Source organism: Amia ocellicauda, chromosome 17, assembly GCF_036373705.1.
Source record: "Amia ocellicauda isolate fAmiCal2 chromosome 17, fAmiCal2.hap1, whole genome shotgun sequence".
Classification (NCBI taxonomy): domain Eukaryota; kingdom Metazoa; phylum Chordata; class Actinopteri; order Amiiformes; family Amiidae; genus Amia; species Amia ocellicauda.
In genome coordinates this window covers 579510-595000 of record NC_089866.1, presented here as the reverse complement: position 1 = coordinate 595000, position 15491 = coordinate 579510, and the positions used below count along the sequence as shown (strand labels likewise).

Here is a 15491-nt window from a genome sequence, read left to right as displayed (position 1 = left end):
CTCGGGTGATGAGGAGTCGTGGGCGTTTATTCAGCTCCAGGAGACACACTAATGGCAGTGAAAGGTACACTTGTTCACCAGAGCTAAGGACAGACAGACAGATGTCCCCCCGGTCCCTGTCCCCCCTCCTCCTCACCTGACTTCACCACAGGAGGGATGCTATTTGTTGTAATTGTAAGGTGATGGGAGAACAGAAAAAGAAGAACACAGCATTTTCTGCAGCTCTGGCTTTACTTAGTCAGCATTTAAAATATGTGTGAGAGAGAGAGAGAGAACCAACTCTCAGAGTAACCACTAATCTTTGTGATGAATCAGACTTAAATATATAAATCTCAGAGAGACGCATCCTGAATTCATAGACATTGGCCCCGGCTCAGTTGCGCTGTGGGCTGTTCCTGCTAGACAATGACAGTACAGGAGCCAATGCTCTGCTCTCTCAGCACCACCGAAGCTCGTGCCAAGGCCTATCGGGAGCAGCAAGCAAAGAAGGGTTCACCGAATTGGAAAAACTGGACTTTAGTTTAGTGCCACCAAAGGCCGAGTCCTGTCCTTTGTCTGTGAGGAGAGAGGGCAATAATAAAGACTGAGTTTGAGTGAGGCTGGTGGGTGGCAGACCTCCGCTGATTACAGTCTCTCCTCCCAGCCACCGTCCCCACAGGAGCAGCTGTTGCCCGGGAACTGAACGGAGTTGAGCTGCAGGGAAACCTCTGCAAACAGTGGAGGGTTGGCTCTGTGTACTCAGGCGCTTCCGTCTCATTATGAAGCGACTCAGTGTGAGACTTGATGCACAGCTGGCCTCGGATCTCTGGGGCTTTTACATACACTGTAATCTGTGACAGGGTGGCGTTTGTTCCTTGCTGATCAGCCCGAGACCCTTGATAACGATAACGAGAGTTCGCATTGATCACGGCACACAAAGTCGCAGGCGTGTTCCTGTCCTCGGTGTGAGAGTGTTTTTCTCTCCTGCTCTGCGTTGCCGGCGTCACAAACCCAGAGGGAGGCAGAGAGTCCCCGGCCGACACAGCGCACAACCAAGGGGAGCCAGCAGCGGTCCACACACAGGTCAGTGGTGCCACCGTCTGAACTTTATTCCAGAGCATCTCTCAATCAGTACATCTGTCGTACACTGAAATGTGCTTTTCAGAGCTTGAACTGACTTTGGTAAAATGAACACCTCTGCCACAGCAGCAGCGATGCTACATAACAACCCCAGACCCCAGAGAGGCACATCAGCATTTATATAAACTGCGGCTAAAAATAAAACAATGCACAATGAATGAACAATGCCAAGCTCAGTCAGGCGGGGTCTTGTTTCCATGAGGACTGTGGGCAGTATCAGGAGGAGAGCCAGACTGTGACTGTAGGGAGAGGAGAGCAGCTACAGTCCGCGCCCGGTCAGCGTGCGAGATACGAGGTGACGAGCGTCCTCACCTTCGGAAAGCCAGGTGTTCGCTGAACCAACTGAGTGAGGCTGTCAGGCAGTCTGGGATCCCAGCAGTGACCCCTGGCGTCCAAACTGCACTGCAAGACTTTGAGATTCTTCAGTGTAAAGCATTAAAAATTTCCAACTTACCAATTATCGTATATTAGTGGATCTATTTCCTGCTTTTCTTTGAAGCAAACTCACTGATTGATAAGGGTGAAGTCCCTCTGATGCACCAGGTCATATTCCATAGACATCAGAGTCAAGTGGTTCAGCCGCAGTTCACCCATTGAGGTCCCGAGTTTATGTTTGATCGGCTCAGTTTGGAAAAAGACTTTTGCCATTTGCGTCTGTGACAGGTAAAGTCAAATATATTCTGAAAGCAACAACCACATTAGGGAAAACAGTATGGCGTTCCTTATCCTTAAGTAAAATAAACATATTCCGTGGTGACTGGGCAGTGCAAAAACTGAAGGAGTTAATCAGGAAAACAGTGTATTAGACTAATATTTCACGGTTTCACAGTAAATAAACTCCGCTTATTTAACGTTGGAACTTCCGTCTTACCAGAAACGGTGCATTATGGGAGTCACAAAGAGTTCCAGTGTTGCTTTTCTCCTTATCTATATAATGGAAAACCTGCCTCATTTCAATATTCAAAGCTTTCTTTTAAAAAAACAAATGCATTTTTTAACACAATTCACCTGGATTGGATTAGAGACACCCCTTCTTAACACATACGAGTTATTATTTCAACCAGTAGTGTGTTCACCTGCCTGGCAAGAGGCTGTCTCTAGTAGCGGCTTCATGAAAATTCATGAGCACATCAAGCCTGAGGCCTGGTTTGATGGCGATAGACGGGTAACAGATCGGCATCAACTCAAAACATAAGTGACAGCGTGTGGGTTATTATTCCATCCATTTTTGAAACCGCTTATCCCGGTGAGGGTTGCAGGGAAGCCGAGCCGATCCCAGCAGGCATAGGGTGCAAGACAGGAATACACCCAGGACGGGACACCAGGCCATCGCTGAGCAACACACAAACCTACAGGGAAATTTAGCGTAGCCAATGAACCTAACCTGCATGTCTTTGGACAGTGGGAGGAAACCGGAGTGCCCAGAGGAAACCCACGCGGACACAGGGAGAAACTCCACACAGACAGGCCCCGTGAGCCAGGACTCGAACCCAGGACCCCTATGAGAGCTATGAGGCAGCAGTGCTAACCAAAGCACCACTGGAACCCATTGTACATTGCGGTTCAAAGAAGGAAGAAAAGGGGGAGTTGACTATCTTGTTTAAATAGAGGATATTTGATTATAATTAACTTTTGTACTTCCCTCGCTGAGGCCCCCTGGTGGCGAGAGGCCCTGGGCTGCAGCCCGTGTAGCCTATGCGGTTCACACGGCCCGGACTCGAAGGGTGATTCATGGGAATTATGGAAAGCTTAACAGTGGTTTTCTAACTTGTGTTCAAATGTCTACATGTAAAAATAATATCCCTCTTTCATATGTAGTTGTAAATGGAAAATTAACTCTTTTCTCTTCTGACCATTGTTTATAATAGTAATGATGATTATAATGATGATAATAAAATGCAATATTAATAAGCATGCGGATTCAAAGCAGGGATGGGTTGTGATCCAGTTGAGCGTTAAGTTTCATCAGGGCCCGTGCTGGGACTATATGGGTATAATATAAGCTGCTCCTATAACCAGCAGAGGGAGACAAAAGCCAAGCCTCCACCCAGGAGAGCCGGGAACACAAGAAAGGCCCATTTAGGGCCAATTTAGTGTTCAATGCGCCAGTTCAGGAATGTGTGACAGAGCAGAGTAAACGTCACAGCAGTGCAGTTCAGCGTCAGTGCGCTTAGAAATATCATCTGACTTCCTTCTGTATGGAAAACAATACATAACGAACTTGGCGAGAAGATTAAGATTGTAGATATTTAGAGCTTTCAGAGAGTATCATGCAGTTTTGACAGGAGCACGGGGCCGGGTCAGGGTTGAGGACAGTCTTGTCTACAGCCCGGGGAACCATGGCCACCTGTCCGTAGCAGAGATCACAGGGTGACGAGCCCCACGGCTGCCCCACAGGCCCGGCTCCTGTCCGCTCTCTCGCCTCCTGCTTGGTGACAGACCAAACCAAACCAGCCCTCTAAGCAGACATGGCCGGTCCTGCATATCGCTCAGGCGTGGCAATGCATCTGATGAACTCATCTCTTAAGCCCCAGATCTGTGCACCATGTGGTCAGAGTAGAACATCCACTGGTCCACATTGGGGACTAATTGGTTTCCTTGTGTCATCACAGTTTACTAGATTAATTACACACAGGTTCTAATCACTGCAATACACGCAATTTAAGAAATACACAGTAAGGGATTTGCATGTTGAACCTTTTTATTATTGTAATTAAACTTCTAGTAAGGTTGTGTTCTAACTGGGTTGACACAGTAGTGTGTAGCTGCCACCACCTTTGCTATACCGGGATGGTCCGGATAAATAACCCTAGAAGCCAGAGATAGTTATGATAGAGAAAAAGAGAAACACCAGGAAAGAACAAAATCTCTTTACTAACAGGGTATAAACGGGGTGAACAATGTGCAATGTGGGGCAATAGAACATTCACAATATGAAAAAGCAATCTCAATAAGCCAATATCCATTAAATAACCATTCCTCGTTTAACCAAATGTTATAATCTCCTTTCAGCATTCAACCTTCCATATATAAACCAAGTAAACCATACAATAAATAAGCACACCAAGTAAATAAAAGCATTTCTAATAAAAAGCAATACACACACTTCAATATAATCCTACACACATCTGTAACAAACCAAATCAGTTAAATGGAATAAAGGTAATGAAGTAATGAAGGTATTCACATGATTAAAGTGTCAAGTAACTCATTACCCCAATATTACACAAATATTAAATAATGTAACAGCAGTAAGTTTCTTTAACCTTATTATTACAGAAGGTCAAAATTTAGTAAAAAAAAAAAATATATATAAAGACTAGGATACTCTTACTCAAGACTCATCTTTTCCGACAGTACTTATAATATTAGTCTTTTTAGCCTCTTGCATTTTGATTGTTTTCCTCCTTGCTCCCTTTCCCGTAGCCCCTGACTGTGACCCGACATCTTGACAGCAATTAGCTTTCACCGTCCAGGATGTAGGATTTCGCTTACTGTACTTGTGTAAATTGTAAATTGTATTTTGTATTACTATGTTTTATGTAATTTGAATTTGTAATGATTGATGCCTTGTACTGAACTGTATTTACACTTTGTTTTGCACTTATGTTGTAAGTCGCCCTGGATAAGGGCGTCTGCCAAGATAATAATAATAATAATAATAATAATAATAATAATAATAATAATAATAATAATAATAATAATATGCACATTTCTCTCACATAACACAGCGCAGAGTTCAGATCAGTACAGGCAGCGCCGCACTCTCTACACACACAACACAATCCCCCCGCAAATCTCCGGTCTCTTCTTAGTGCTGCTTTATCATATCTGCTGACAATAACAGATGTCCTGCTATTGGTCACAAAGCTCAGTCTAACTCAAGTTAACGAGGGCCAATTCATTAGTGACTGAGCAGACTTATCACATTATGATTGTATTTTTCAGTGTAGACAGAGATCTTTGTTTTTCCAGGACTTTCCAGCCTTTTCTTTTCAGAAAGATGCAGGTTCCTCCAGTCACCCCAAACCCAGGAAAGGGTGATGGAACAGTGACCAATGCTCACAAACACATCTCATAAACTGGGAATCCCAAGGCAGTCCCTGTTTCCCTTGTACCTCGTGTGTCTGCAGGTGAGCAGCGTGTGAGTAGTGTGTGAGCTGCGTGGGAGCAGTATGTGAGTAGTGTGTGAGCAGCGTGCTTGTGTTCACTGGGAATGACACGCAATTCCTCGCTCTGGAGAGAAACCAGATCCTCAGAGAGCTGGAAGATCGGTGTCTTACAAAGCCTCTGGTTAAAAACTGAAGGAACACATGAGTGTCCAGCTCCCAGCCCTGCTAATCCCGTTCCCCGTCCTCAGGCCAGGGCTGTCCACTCAGCCGCCACTCATTGCGTCGTTGCTGCCCCTCTGCCCTCCCCTGGTCTGAGCTATGGGAGGAACAGAACTAGATGAAGTAACGCATGAGAAAGACCTAGGAGTCTATGTGGACTCCTCACTTTCTCCATCCAAACAGTGTGGGGAAGCAATAAAAAAGGCAAACACAATGCTAGGGTATATTGTCAAAAGTGTAGAACTGAGAACAAGGGCAGTGATGTTCAGACTGTACAATGCACTAGTTAGAGCTCATCTGGATACTGTGGACAGTTCTGGGCTCCACACTTCAAGAAAGATATCGCTGCTCTAGAGGCAGTTCAGAGGAGAGCAACCAGACTTATTCCAGGTCTGAAGGGAATGTCCTACTGAGAGACTGAGGACCTGAACCTTTTCACCCTGGAACAGAGGAGACCACGTGGGGACTTGATCCAAGTCTTCAACATCATGAAAGGCATTGAGCACATCAAACCAGAGGAGCTTTTCCAGATCAGCAGGGACACACGCACCCGGGACACAAATGGAAATTGGGCTTCAAGGCATTCAAGACAGAAAACAGGAGACACTTCTTCACACAGAGAGTCACAATCTGAACAAACTCCCCAGCGATGTGGCTGAAGAGACAATGTGGGAACATTCAAAAACAGACTGGATAGGATCCTTGATCACTTAGTTATTAATGGACACCAAACAAGCACGATGGGGCGAATGGGCTCCTCTCGATTGGACAGGTTTTAGGGTATTAAGCAGAAATAGCCCTGATGACTGGCAATCCAGGCAGGGATGAAAATGATCTCTTCATGGCTTTTTCTCTGTCAGATTCTCCTCTGAAAGCTCGCAGTGTTTTCTGTACCAACATGGTGTCACCAGTCTCTGTCTTCAGTCCTCCGATGATGTCATGCAAGACGCTGAAGCTCTTCAGAACACTGGGCTCTTTTTTGTATCATTCAAATCTGGCCTATTTTCCCTTTTCGTTTCCTTTCTTTCTTGACTTTTTTCAGTTTTTTTCTAAGCAGTAGAAGTTCCTGCTGTTGACACTCTGACCCGGGCAGCTGGTGCTTTTCAGAGAGAGAGAGAGAAAAGGCTGATGTGAGACATTAGATATACAAGCCTTAGATCACTTTTACTCCACAACCCTGTTTATTAAAACATATAAAACATACATATTCGTATATCTGTCTTCATAGTACCCGCAGTGAGCTGTACTGTGTTTTCATACAATCGATTATATTACAAGCCATGCCGTGATTGCTGTGCAGTATGTGTCAGCTCGGGCGCTCGGGGGAGTGCGCTGCCAACAGCGCCGAGCTCGTTCATGAAGACTGCGCTGCGGAGACAAACCTCCGGGCGCACCGGGCGGGGCGGTTTTGCGGGGCGGACGGGCTGCTCCGGCTCTGATCGGACTTCTCGTCACAGTCAGAGAGGAAGTGAGGAGGGACTGGGCTGGTTCTGCTTTTCGCATTTCCGCGCTTCTCTGCCGCCGAGAGAGTCGTCCCGCTGAGCAGGTAGCGCCGTGTGTAGCTCTGTCTGTCTGTCTGTCTGTCTGTCTCTGTCGTGTCTCTACTCGACACTTTGTTTCGCAGTGCAGGAGCAGCCGGCCGCGTCCTTCTCTCGGGGGAAGGAAGTGTGTCCTGTCGTCCCACTGCCGTCCCGACACACTGCTCACCCGACACACTGCTCACCCGACACACTGCCGTCCCGACACACTGCTCACCCGACACACTGTAGCGTGGATCTGTCGGAATAACACCACTACTACTACTATTACTACTACTACCACTACTACTACTATTACTACTACTACTATTACTACTACTACCACTACTACTACTATTACTACTACTACTATTACTACTACTACCACTACTACTACTATTACTACTACTACTATTACTACTACTACCACTACTAATACTAGTACCACTACTACTAGTTCTTATTCTTATACGGAATTTGCTGTTCTGTGTTTGGACAAGTTTATTTTCGCAGTTTATACTGTTTTTATAAGAACATACTTTTCAACACGCCAAGTGCTGCCGAGCAGGACGCGTGTTTTCGGTCAGGTGATCACATACTCAGGCTGCTGAGTTTGCAAGACGATGCAAGTTTACAGCCATTAAAATGGAGTTAAAGGAAAAGTCAATTAAATCCATATTTGAATTAAGATCTGCGTTGGCGCTGGTCCCCGCGATGGTAACGAACTGACAGATGTGTTGCTAACAGCGCAGAGTCCTGCTGTCCAGCGCATCCCAGGGGTGCTCTACACACAAGAGGCCTCTAAAGCCGCTGGCAGTAGATGCATGTGTGTCTGTTCTTTTGGGCCCAGGCTGACATTTATAAGAGTTTGCCTCTAATGTGGGAAACCACACTGCATGTATGTTGCTTTGCATGGTTTTATCATGCTTTTCCACGGTTGCCCATGGGTTTCTATACCACACACTGCGATGATTTCACTTTCGTTTTACACTCTCGTGGTTTGTGGCCGGTGTGCAACAGTGAGCCTTGATCAACAGCACACAGCAGCCCTTCAGCCTGCTTCTCCCCCCGCCTGCCAGGGACAGGGACACCTGGCTCTCCTTCAGTGTGAGATTGTTGAGAGGCCATACCGCTCACCCCCTGCCCAGCGGTGCTAACGCCCTGGTGTTGACAATAATAATAAAGATGCTGAATGTTACAGGTGAAACAGTTTTGTCAGGAGGCCCTCTTGTGTCTGCAGTCTGTTCCGGTTGCTTTGATGGTGTCAGACCTGGCTGGTTTTAGCAGGTGAATAGACTTGTCAAAACAGCGCTGGGGCCGATGCCTGGCCACTCCCGCTGTGTTTGGCACGGATCTGGATCTGCTGCAGAATTCCACAGAGGTGAGAGCGAAGGAATCTGCCCCAGAGACGGGCATCGTTCCCCGCGGGGCTGGCTGTGTGTGTGACGTCTTTCGAACTCGCCCTCATTCTTGAGCTGACCGAAAAAAGAAAGTTTCCTGTTGGCCCTCGAGCCACATCTGTTATCATTCTCTCTCTTTATAAACAGGAAATTCTTTTTTTTTTTTGTTTAACTTCAGCATTTGTGACCAGAAAGCTATTTCAGAACGCCATCCACGTTCAAAACCAGTCTTGCAGTGAGACACAGTTGTTTGCTGAAGTTTCTTCTGAAGCAGACAGGAGGGTCTGTGACCTCACTTGGAACAACACAGTTTGCCACTGTTTAAAGGGCGCTGTAGGAGGAATGGAAAATGAGCCGCAGGACTGCTGTCTGTACTCGTGATAAGCAAGTCCTTCCTTTAAATGTCATTGGATGACTTCTTGTTTACAAAAGGTGAAGCCACTAAAATAAAATTAAAGCCATAAAAAAGTCTAAAGGTGTTCTCTGATAAATGATCCCTGACACAGTCTTTTTATTATTAACCTGTCTGGCTTCTGTTCCTGAATACTGTCAAACAAGTAGTTGCCACTTCCTTGGCTGAGTATTTAAAGAGGCAAATACCTGCTTTGAATACCAAAGTCTTCCATGCCTTCTCTCTCTCTCTCTCTCTCTCTCTCTCTCTCTCTCTCTCTCTCTCTCTCTCTCTCTCTCTCTCTTTCCCTCCCTCTCAATTCAATTCAATTCAATTCAAGGGTGCTTTATTGGCATGACAAACATTTTCGTAGTGTTGCCAAAGCAGTTGATATTATATACATACATTGAAAAATAAAAAAAGGTAAGAAAAAGGAGAAAAAAAAAATTGAAACCATACAATATAATTTATAAATAAAATCTTAATAGACATGTACATTTACTTTATTTATAGTTTACAAGTTTACAGCTGGTGCTCATGTATGTTTTCACAGTGAGCCCCTCAGGCTGTGGCAGGCGGCTACATATTGGGCGGCCAGGGGGGCTGTATGTCCCTCCCCCAGGAGGATAGCTATTTTTTTTTCATTTATCAATTCAGAAAATGATTTTATAATATTTATGAATTTATTAAAGAATGTGTCCCTTAATTTGGCATATTTATTGCAGTGGAGGAGGAAGTGCATCTCTGTCTCGACCTCTCCTGTCTCGCAGTGACCACAGCGCTGCTCCTCTCTGGGCAGCCAGCTCTGCTCTCTCTCTCTCTCTCTCTCTCTCTCTCTCTCTCTCTCTATGTGACTTTTAGGAGCCTCTTAGCTTTTCAAATGGTGTTTGAACGGCGTTTCTTCCTGTCCTTGTCCAGGTGAAGAACATGGCCGGTGCCAGTGCCCCTCCAATGGACATGCCCCTGAATGCCCCCCTGCCCCCCTCATATGAAGAGGCCGTGAACCACCCGCTCCCGCAGTATGCACCCCTGTACCCCCATCCACAACCCGACTTCAAGGGCAACCCCCCTCCCTACCCAGTGCAACAGATGCCTCCGCCGGTGAGCAGCCCTCCACTCGGTAAGGTCCCGCCCGTCCACTTCCTGTCTCTGACGCAGTTCAAGACACTGTCCGGCCTGTTTACATCACCACAGGTTGCAAAGATGGAATCATTCATCCCTCTCTTTTAGGGCTGCACGATTTGGGGAAAATGTCATATTGCGATTATTGAGGTCAATATTGTGATTGCGATATAATAAACAAATGGTATCATGAGTCAGCTTGCTTGGTTATCAAGGAAAATGCACACACAGATTACTGATAATGCTGAAATGTGTATTTCTCAACTCAAACATACAAACTAGCAACAACAACAACTAGAAATGCAGTGTTTTCAAATTAATATATTATTTTTACAAAATTAAATAACAATAACATATTTGCATTACTGCAAACTTGTTATTTTCTCAATAGTACAGCTAAATAAAATAAATAGAACAATAAATAAGAATATACACATTTTCATGAAAATAAGATTGTCCAAACAAACAAGACATTTAAGCAGGATGTAACATATACTTTGTATTAACTCTTTTGAAAAGGAAACTGGATATAAAAGTGTGGTTCACTCAATCAAACCACTAAAACTGTTGTTGTTGTTTTCTGGGAAATAGGATGTTTACAGGCAGCGGCTTTTCAGTTCAAACTCCTCGTCGACAACGTGCACAGTTAGGCTAATATATGGTTCAGTCGTCCTGCTTGACCACAGGTCCGTAGTGGTTGAAAAGAACGTCACCGTAACCATTTCCAGTTGAACCTCGCCACGGCATTTGCTGTAAAGCTCAGGCATTGCAACTTGAGAGAAATAGTTTCGCGAGGGCAGCTGGTACCTCTTGTCCAGTGTGTGGATCATTTTCTGAAATCCCACTTTGCTAACGGTGTATATGGGCATCATGTCTCTTGCCAAGCAGTGCGTTTTGGAGTTGGTGATTTCTTTATATCTCTGTGAAGACTTGTAATATGGCGTGACACTCGCAAACACGTCTGTAATTGTGCTTTGTTTTGTTCGGCTTACAGGTTGTTCTTTGTTTGTTCAGCTGTCTCTTTACTGATCTGGGCTTTCACCATCATGTTTTCATCACACTTTTCTCTGTGCTGTTTCGGGTGCTGATATAAATTTGTCGTGTTGCCAATTGATGTAGCAACTTTAATTTTGCAAATTTTGCACAGTACCTCTCTCTGCTCAGTGTCTTAAAGCCAAAATATCGCCAGATAACAGAGTTAGCATTTTTTCTGGCCACCAGTTCAGTGTCGGTCTGCTCGGCATCCATCTTCAGCTGGTGTCCGCGCTGCACACCGGAAAGTCACATGACATGACCATACGCGCCACACGCGCCCCGGCCTAAACTGAGACTGACTGGTCATCTTTTTATTAGCGGCATAGAAAATGGGCAAACAACTCTCAGAGAGAATGCATTGTCACGTCCACACATGCACTTATTTATTTAATAAAATCGCAGCATTTTGCCATCATATAATTGCACAGGCTGACATTGCGATTGCGATATGATTAATCGTGCAGCACTACTCTCTTTATGCATTTCTGTATGATGTGAGGAGGTATCAAGTGGCTTTTTGTATTGTCTACCATAAATACATACAAAAAAACATACAAATGGTGACAACGTTGCCCAATTTCCCCGCAGTGGCGGTGCAGACGGTCTACGTGCAGTCGGCGGTGGTCTTCTCAGACCGCCCGGTGCAGGTCAACTGTCCGACGTGCCGGCAGACTGTGGTCACCCAGCTGGACTTCGGCTCCGGGACGTTGGCCTGGCTCACCTGCGCCGGACTCTTCATCTTTGGGTACGTGCCGAGGCGGCTCCCTTCTGACACGCATGTTTACACACACACGGGGGGCGGTGGGGGGAACATGTAACTGGCCAGTTTTACATGGGAGGTGAAGGGCACACGCTGTACTTTGTCATGATGCTCCTCTCTGTTGTAATTCTGGTTATGAAATCTAAAAAAATAAGAAAAACTTTAACCAGTAGGTTAATGGTCCATCGTCTGTGTCTCATAGGTTTTAATACATGATTCTCCTGTCCAAGAACAAAAATTAAAAGCTTACACATCTCAATACCCGTGTCTTAGTGAGTAACATATTAACTTGGCTGTCTTTGCTCTGTTTTCTTGTGTCGTGAGAATAACGGGTGTGTGTTGTTGTGGTGTCTGTGCAGTTGTGTGTACGGCTGTTGCCTGATCCCCTTCTGCGTGGACAGTCTGAAGGACGTGACGCACAGCTGTCCCAACTGCCACAGCGTCCTCGGAGTCCACAAGCGCCTATAACGCCGGCCCGCACCCCTGCACGCACCGGCGACCTGGAGAACAATGTTGTGTAATAGGAAGTTGTGCCTTGCACTGTGTAGCTCTTCTGTTTCCCATTTTGCTTTTCACTCATTGGTTGTTTGTTAATTTCTGTTATTTTCCTCCAGGTTAATTGTGTGTGAGGAGAAGCTAGACTGTCAGTTCATGTCACTGTGCCTTGCAGTGGCATAGGGGACCATTCGCATGGACGGATAATGGAAGGATTCTTTGAAGGATATGTATGATAGAACTTGTTTGTGTTTAGTTTTTTAGATAAATATATATATCTATGAAACATATTAGCCAGACTGGTTTGTAATAAATGCAAAAAAAGCATTGTGAAGTAATGTAAGTAGACTGAAACAGAGGCACTGCTTTGGACTGCAGCATGCAGTCAGTTTTCACCTCTGCGTTGGAGGCAGCCTTCACCGCTGAGCACAGAGCACAGGGCAGGGGCGCCGGTCCGTCCGAATCAAACCTGCAGTCGCGTCTCTGTGAATCTCAGCTCTTTGCACTTGTGTGTGAAAGTCTGACAGCAGCAGCCAGGAGCCCCGGACCTCGCCGGTAGCTGAGGAAGGTTTCTGACAGCAAATCACTGTGAAACTGGATTGTATCAAATCCCATAAACCACTGAAGTGAGTCTCTGTTCTGTGTGCCGTTGTCCCCTATCAAAATTTACTTCTGGTAAATTCTTAATTGTTTTGTTAGATTTGGTTTTGTCGCTTAATGTTTAAGCTCTGGTTTCACCGGCTGGCTCAGCAAACACAAGGGCTGGGGAACGTGCCTTAGAGACCGGGCCTGAGGAGAGGCCCCAGTTCAGTCCTCCTGTTTGTCCTTTCAGGGGCAAATGCACACCTGAAACTGGGCGTGCCTACACTGGGAGATCTGTGTCACCAAACCAGCAGACGGGCAGGTAGTAAAGTGAACCGCTCTGCAAGGTCCAGAGTAGGTATAGTTCTTATTTTATTTTTTATTGGATTTAATCAGTAGCTTCATATTCTTACTTTTCTTTTTCTGTAGAGTTTACTTTTGAAAGTGTAATCCTGTTGTAGTCAGAACCACCTTGTGTCAAAGGGCGGCAGTTCTGAACCTATGACCTCATGCGTGGTGTTGAGTGGGGGGTGCTGTGACGCCAGGCCTGGTTTCCTTTTCTGACGTGGTGATCAGTGATTGTTACTCAGAGCAAATAAGATGTTTGATGACTGTGAACCAGTTAGTTCTGCTCTGTTTACGTGGTTTCTGTCATGTATGCTGTGCTGAACCTCACCTGATTTTACAAGGGCTTCACTTTGAATTCCTACACTGTGGTACTGTGGTTCTACCATTAAATACTACACTTCACTTCTTTAAAGGTAGTTTGGAACACACCTTTACAAATCTATATATCTTGGTATATATTGTTTGTTTAAAATCACTTTTGTATTTCATTCAGTAACTAGCTGATCCTCACCTCTAAGTTCCTGCCAAACCACACTGCTTCCATCCCAGCAGATGGGGCTTGTAGCTCTTCACACATTGCAGCGCTGTAACATTTTTCAGTGATTATACTTTTGTGCATCATTGCATGGTTGGTACCAAGCGCTTTGAGACATCGATGACTCGAGTGTTGCTGATTCACGAAGGTCGTGTTCTGTCCTTTCTCTGTGTGAAGAGGAACACTACTCTTCTGTTTCTGTTATTCGCCTCATTAAATGATTTTTTTTACAATAATGATGTGTTTGTGCTTTTTAAAAGGAGTGCCAGTGTTCGATTCAGACCTCACTGCTCCTTGGGGGGGGCTGGGCACCCTGTGACGGGGGGCTGCAGGATGGAGCCCATTGCTTCGTCTTCAAAGTTCGTCCAGCATGAAGTCTGGACACACAGTTAGTAGCTGAAATATAATGCTATGAATGTATATTTACCTACATGCGCGCACACACACATTACATGTAACTTTCCCACTAAATCACAGCAGTGATAACTCATGTCCCTGTAAGATTGCCTGGCATGGAGCCGTGTGCTGTTTGTTCGGGAGTTACTCTGATAAATAGGCTAAATGGACTTCTGGTACTCTAAAGACACTACACATATTACATATCACACCTGCATTTCCTTTACGAAGACCCCTGTGAGTGTGTAAACCACAGGCAGTTTAACCAGCAGTGAATAACGCACAGTGGTTTACTACGAAAGTAGCTTGGCTGTCCACTAAAAAGAACGCTTTTCAGTTTATTGTGCATCTCCAAACTGAACTCACTTGATGCTGAGGACCGAGCTCTCCAGGACGAGATGAGTGAGATCCTACTCTGTCCGCACAGAAAAAGATTGTTAAGACAAACTGGGTTGTGCGAGGCTGCGTGTCACTCCTCAGCGACTGAGGAACAAGTTGTGTGTGTGTGTGTGTGTGGAGAAATGTATAGCAAATAACACTTCACTGTCTCCTGACAAATTAGGAGGAAGGCATCTTTTCTGGTTTACTGCCATGTGGTATCTGGGCTCAGAGCTCGTGTCTTTGTTGAGTCACGGGCGGCAATGCGATGAGTTTGTCATGTACAGGTTTAAAATAGGTATCCTTTCCCTGCAGCGTTGTCTCCCACAGTATTCAGACGGTGGAAATTGTGTTTGTGCCAGGGCTTCAGGGTTTTCATAAATTGTATATTCCAAACTCTTGTTACATTTCACTGATCTGCGTGTAAGACTAAACAAAATGAAAAAAAAAAAACAATAAAAACACAAGTGTGTGTGAGGGGAGGACGCCTGTTTTTTATTTATTTTGTGTGTGTTTTGTTTATATTGGTTTTCAGTGAAATAATAAAACAGTTTCACAATACAGAATCATGATACAGATTATATTATATCCCGCCCACCAACCCAGAAAACAATGTACTACTACTACAAAAAAGAGGGTTACGATATATAAGTAGAGAAAGAATAAAACAACACATACACAAACAAGAAAGGAAATCAGGGATTCGAGGGGAGGCTGTCAAGCTCGATGGAGCTCAGTGTATAGACTGAATTAGCAAATGTTCAATAAAAGATAGGAAGGGCTGCCATCCATCATAAAACTTGTTAGTGGCTCCATGCTGGGTGAATTAAATTTTTTCCAGTTTCAAAAATTGCATAACAGCTCTAAGCCACTGAATGTGAGAGGGTTGGGCAGCCTGCTTCCAATTCAGCAAAATCAACCATCTAGCCAGAAGTGTAGCGAAGCCATTGCATCAGACTGAGTTCTGGGCGAAGGGACGTCCACAGGCATCACTGCAAACAGAGCGATAGAGGGGAGGGTTCGATATGGAGTTTAAAAACTTGAGAGAAGCAATAAAATATAAAACTGCAAAAAGAAACTCA

At 45.1% G+C, this 15491-nt stretch overlaps 1 protein-coding gene across 2 annotated transcripts; it reads left to right on the top strand.

The window, feature by feature from the left end:
- Nucleotides 1-6819: 6819 nt before the first annotated feature.
- Nucleotides 6820-13871, top strand: litaf (lipopolysaccharide-induced TNF factor). Of its 2 annotated transcripts, XM_066689410.1 has the most exons (5): nt 6820-6996; nt 8208-8348; nt 9677-9878; nt 11504-11660; nt 12035-13871. In XM_066689410.1, the coding sequence occupies exons 3-5, from the start codon at nt 9686-9688 to the stop codon at nt 12141-12143; spliced, it is 459 nt and encodes a 152-aa protein (XP_066545507.1). In that variant the 5' UTR covers nt 6820-6996; nt 8208-8348; nt 9677-9685; the 3' UTR covers nt 12144-13871. The 2 variants fall into 2 exon arrangements, with proteins under 2 accessions (XP_066545507.1, XP_066545508.1); XM_066689411.1 differs by lacking the exon at nt 8208-8348.
- The last annotated feature ends 1620 nt before the right edge of the window (nt 13872-15491 follow it).

What these genes read in the sequence shown, in the direction of transcription:
- litaf (XM_066689411.1), top strand. Translation starts at nt 9,686, where the DNA reads ATGGCCGGTGCCAGTGCCCCTCCAATGGACATGCCCCTGAATGCCCCC. An exon ending in GGTGAGCAGCCCTCCACTCG is followed by an intron (nt 9,879 to 11,503) that starts GTAAGGTCCCGC and finishes ATTTCCCCGCAG; the next exon opens with TGGCGGTGCAGACGGTCTAC. An exon ending in GCCGGACTCTTCATCTTTGG is followed by an intron (nt 11,661 to 12,034) that starts GTACGTGCCGAG and finishes GTGTCTGTGCAG; the next exon opens with TTGTGTGTACGGCTGTTGCC.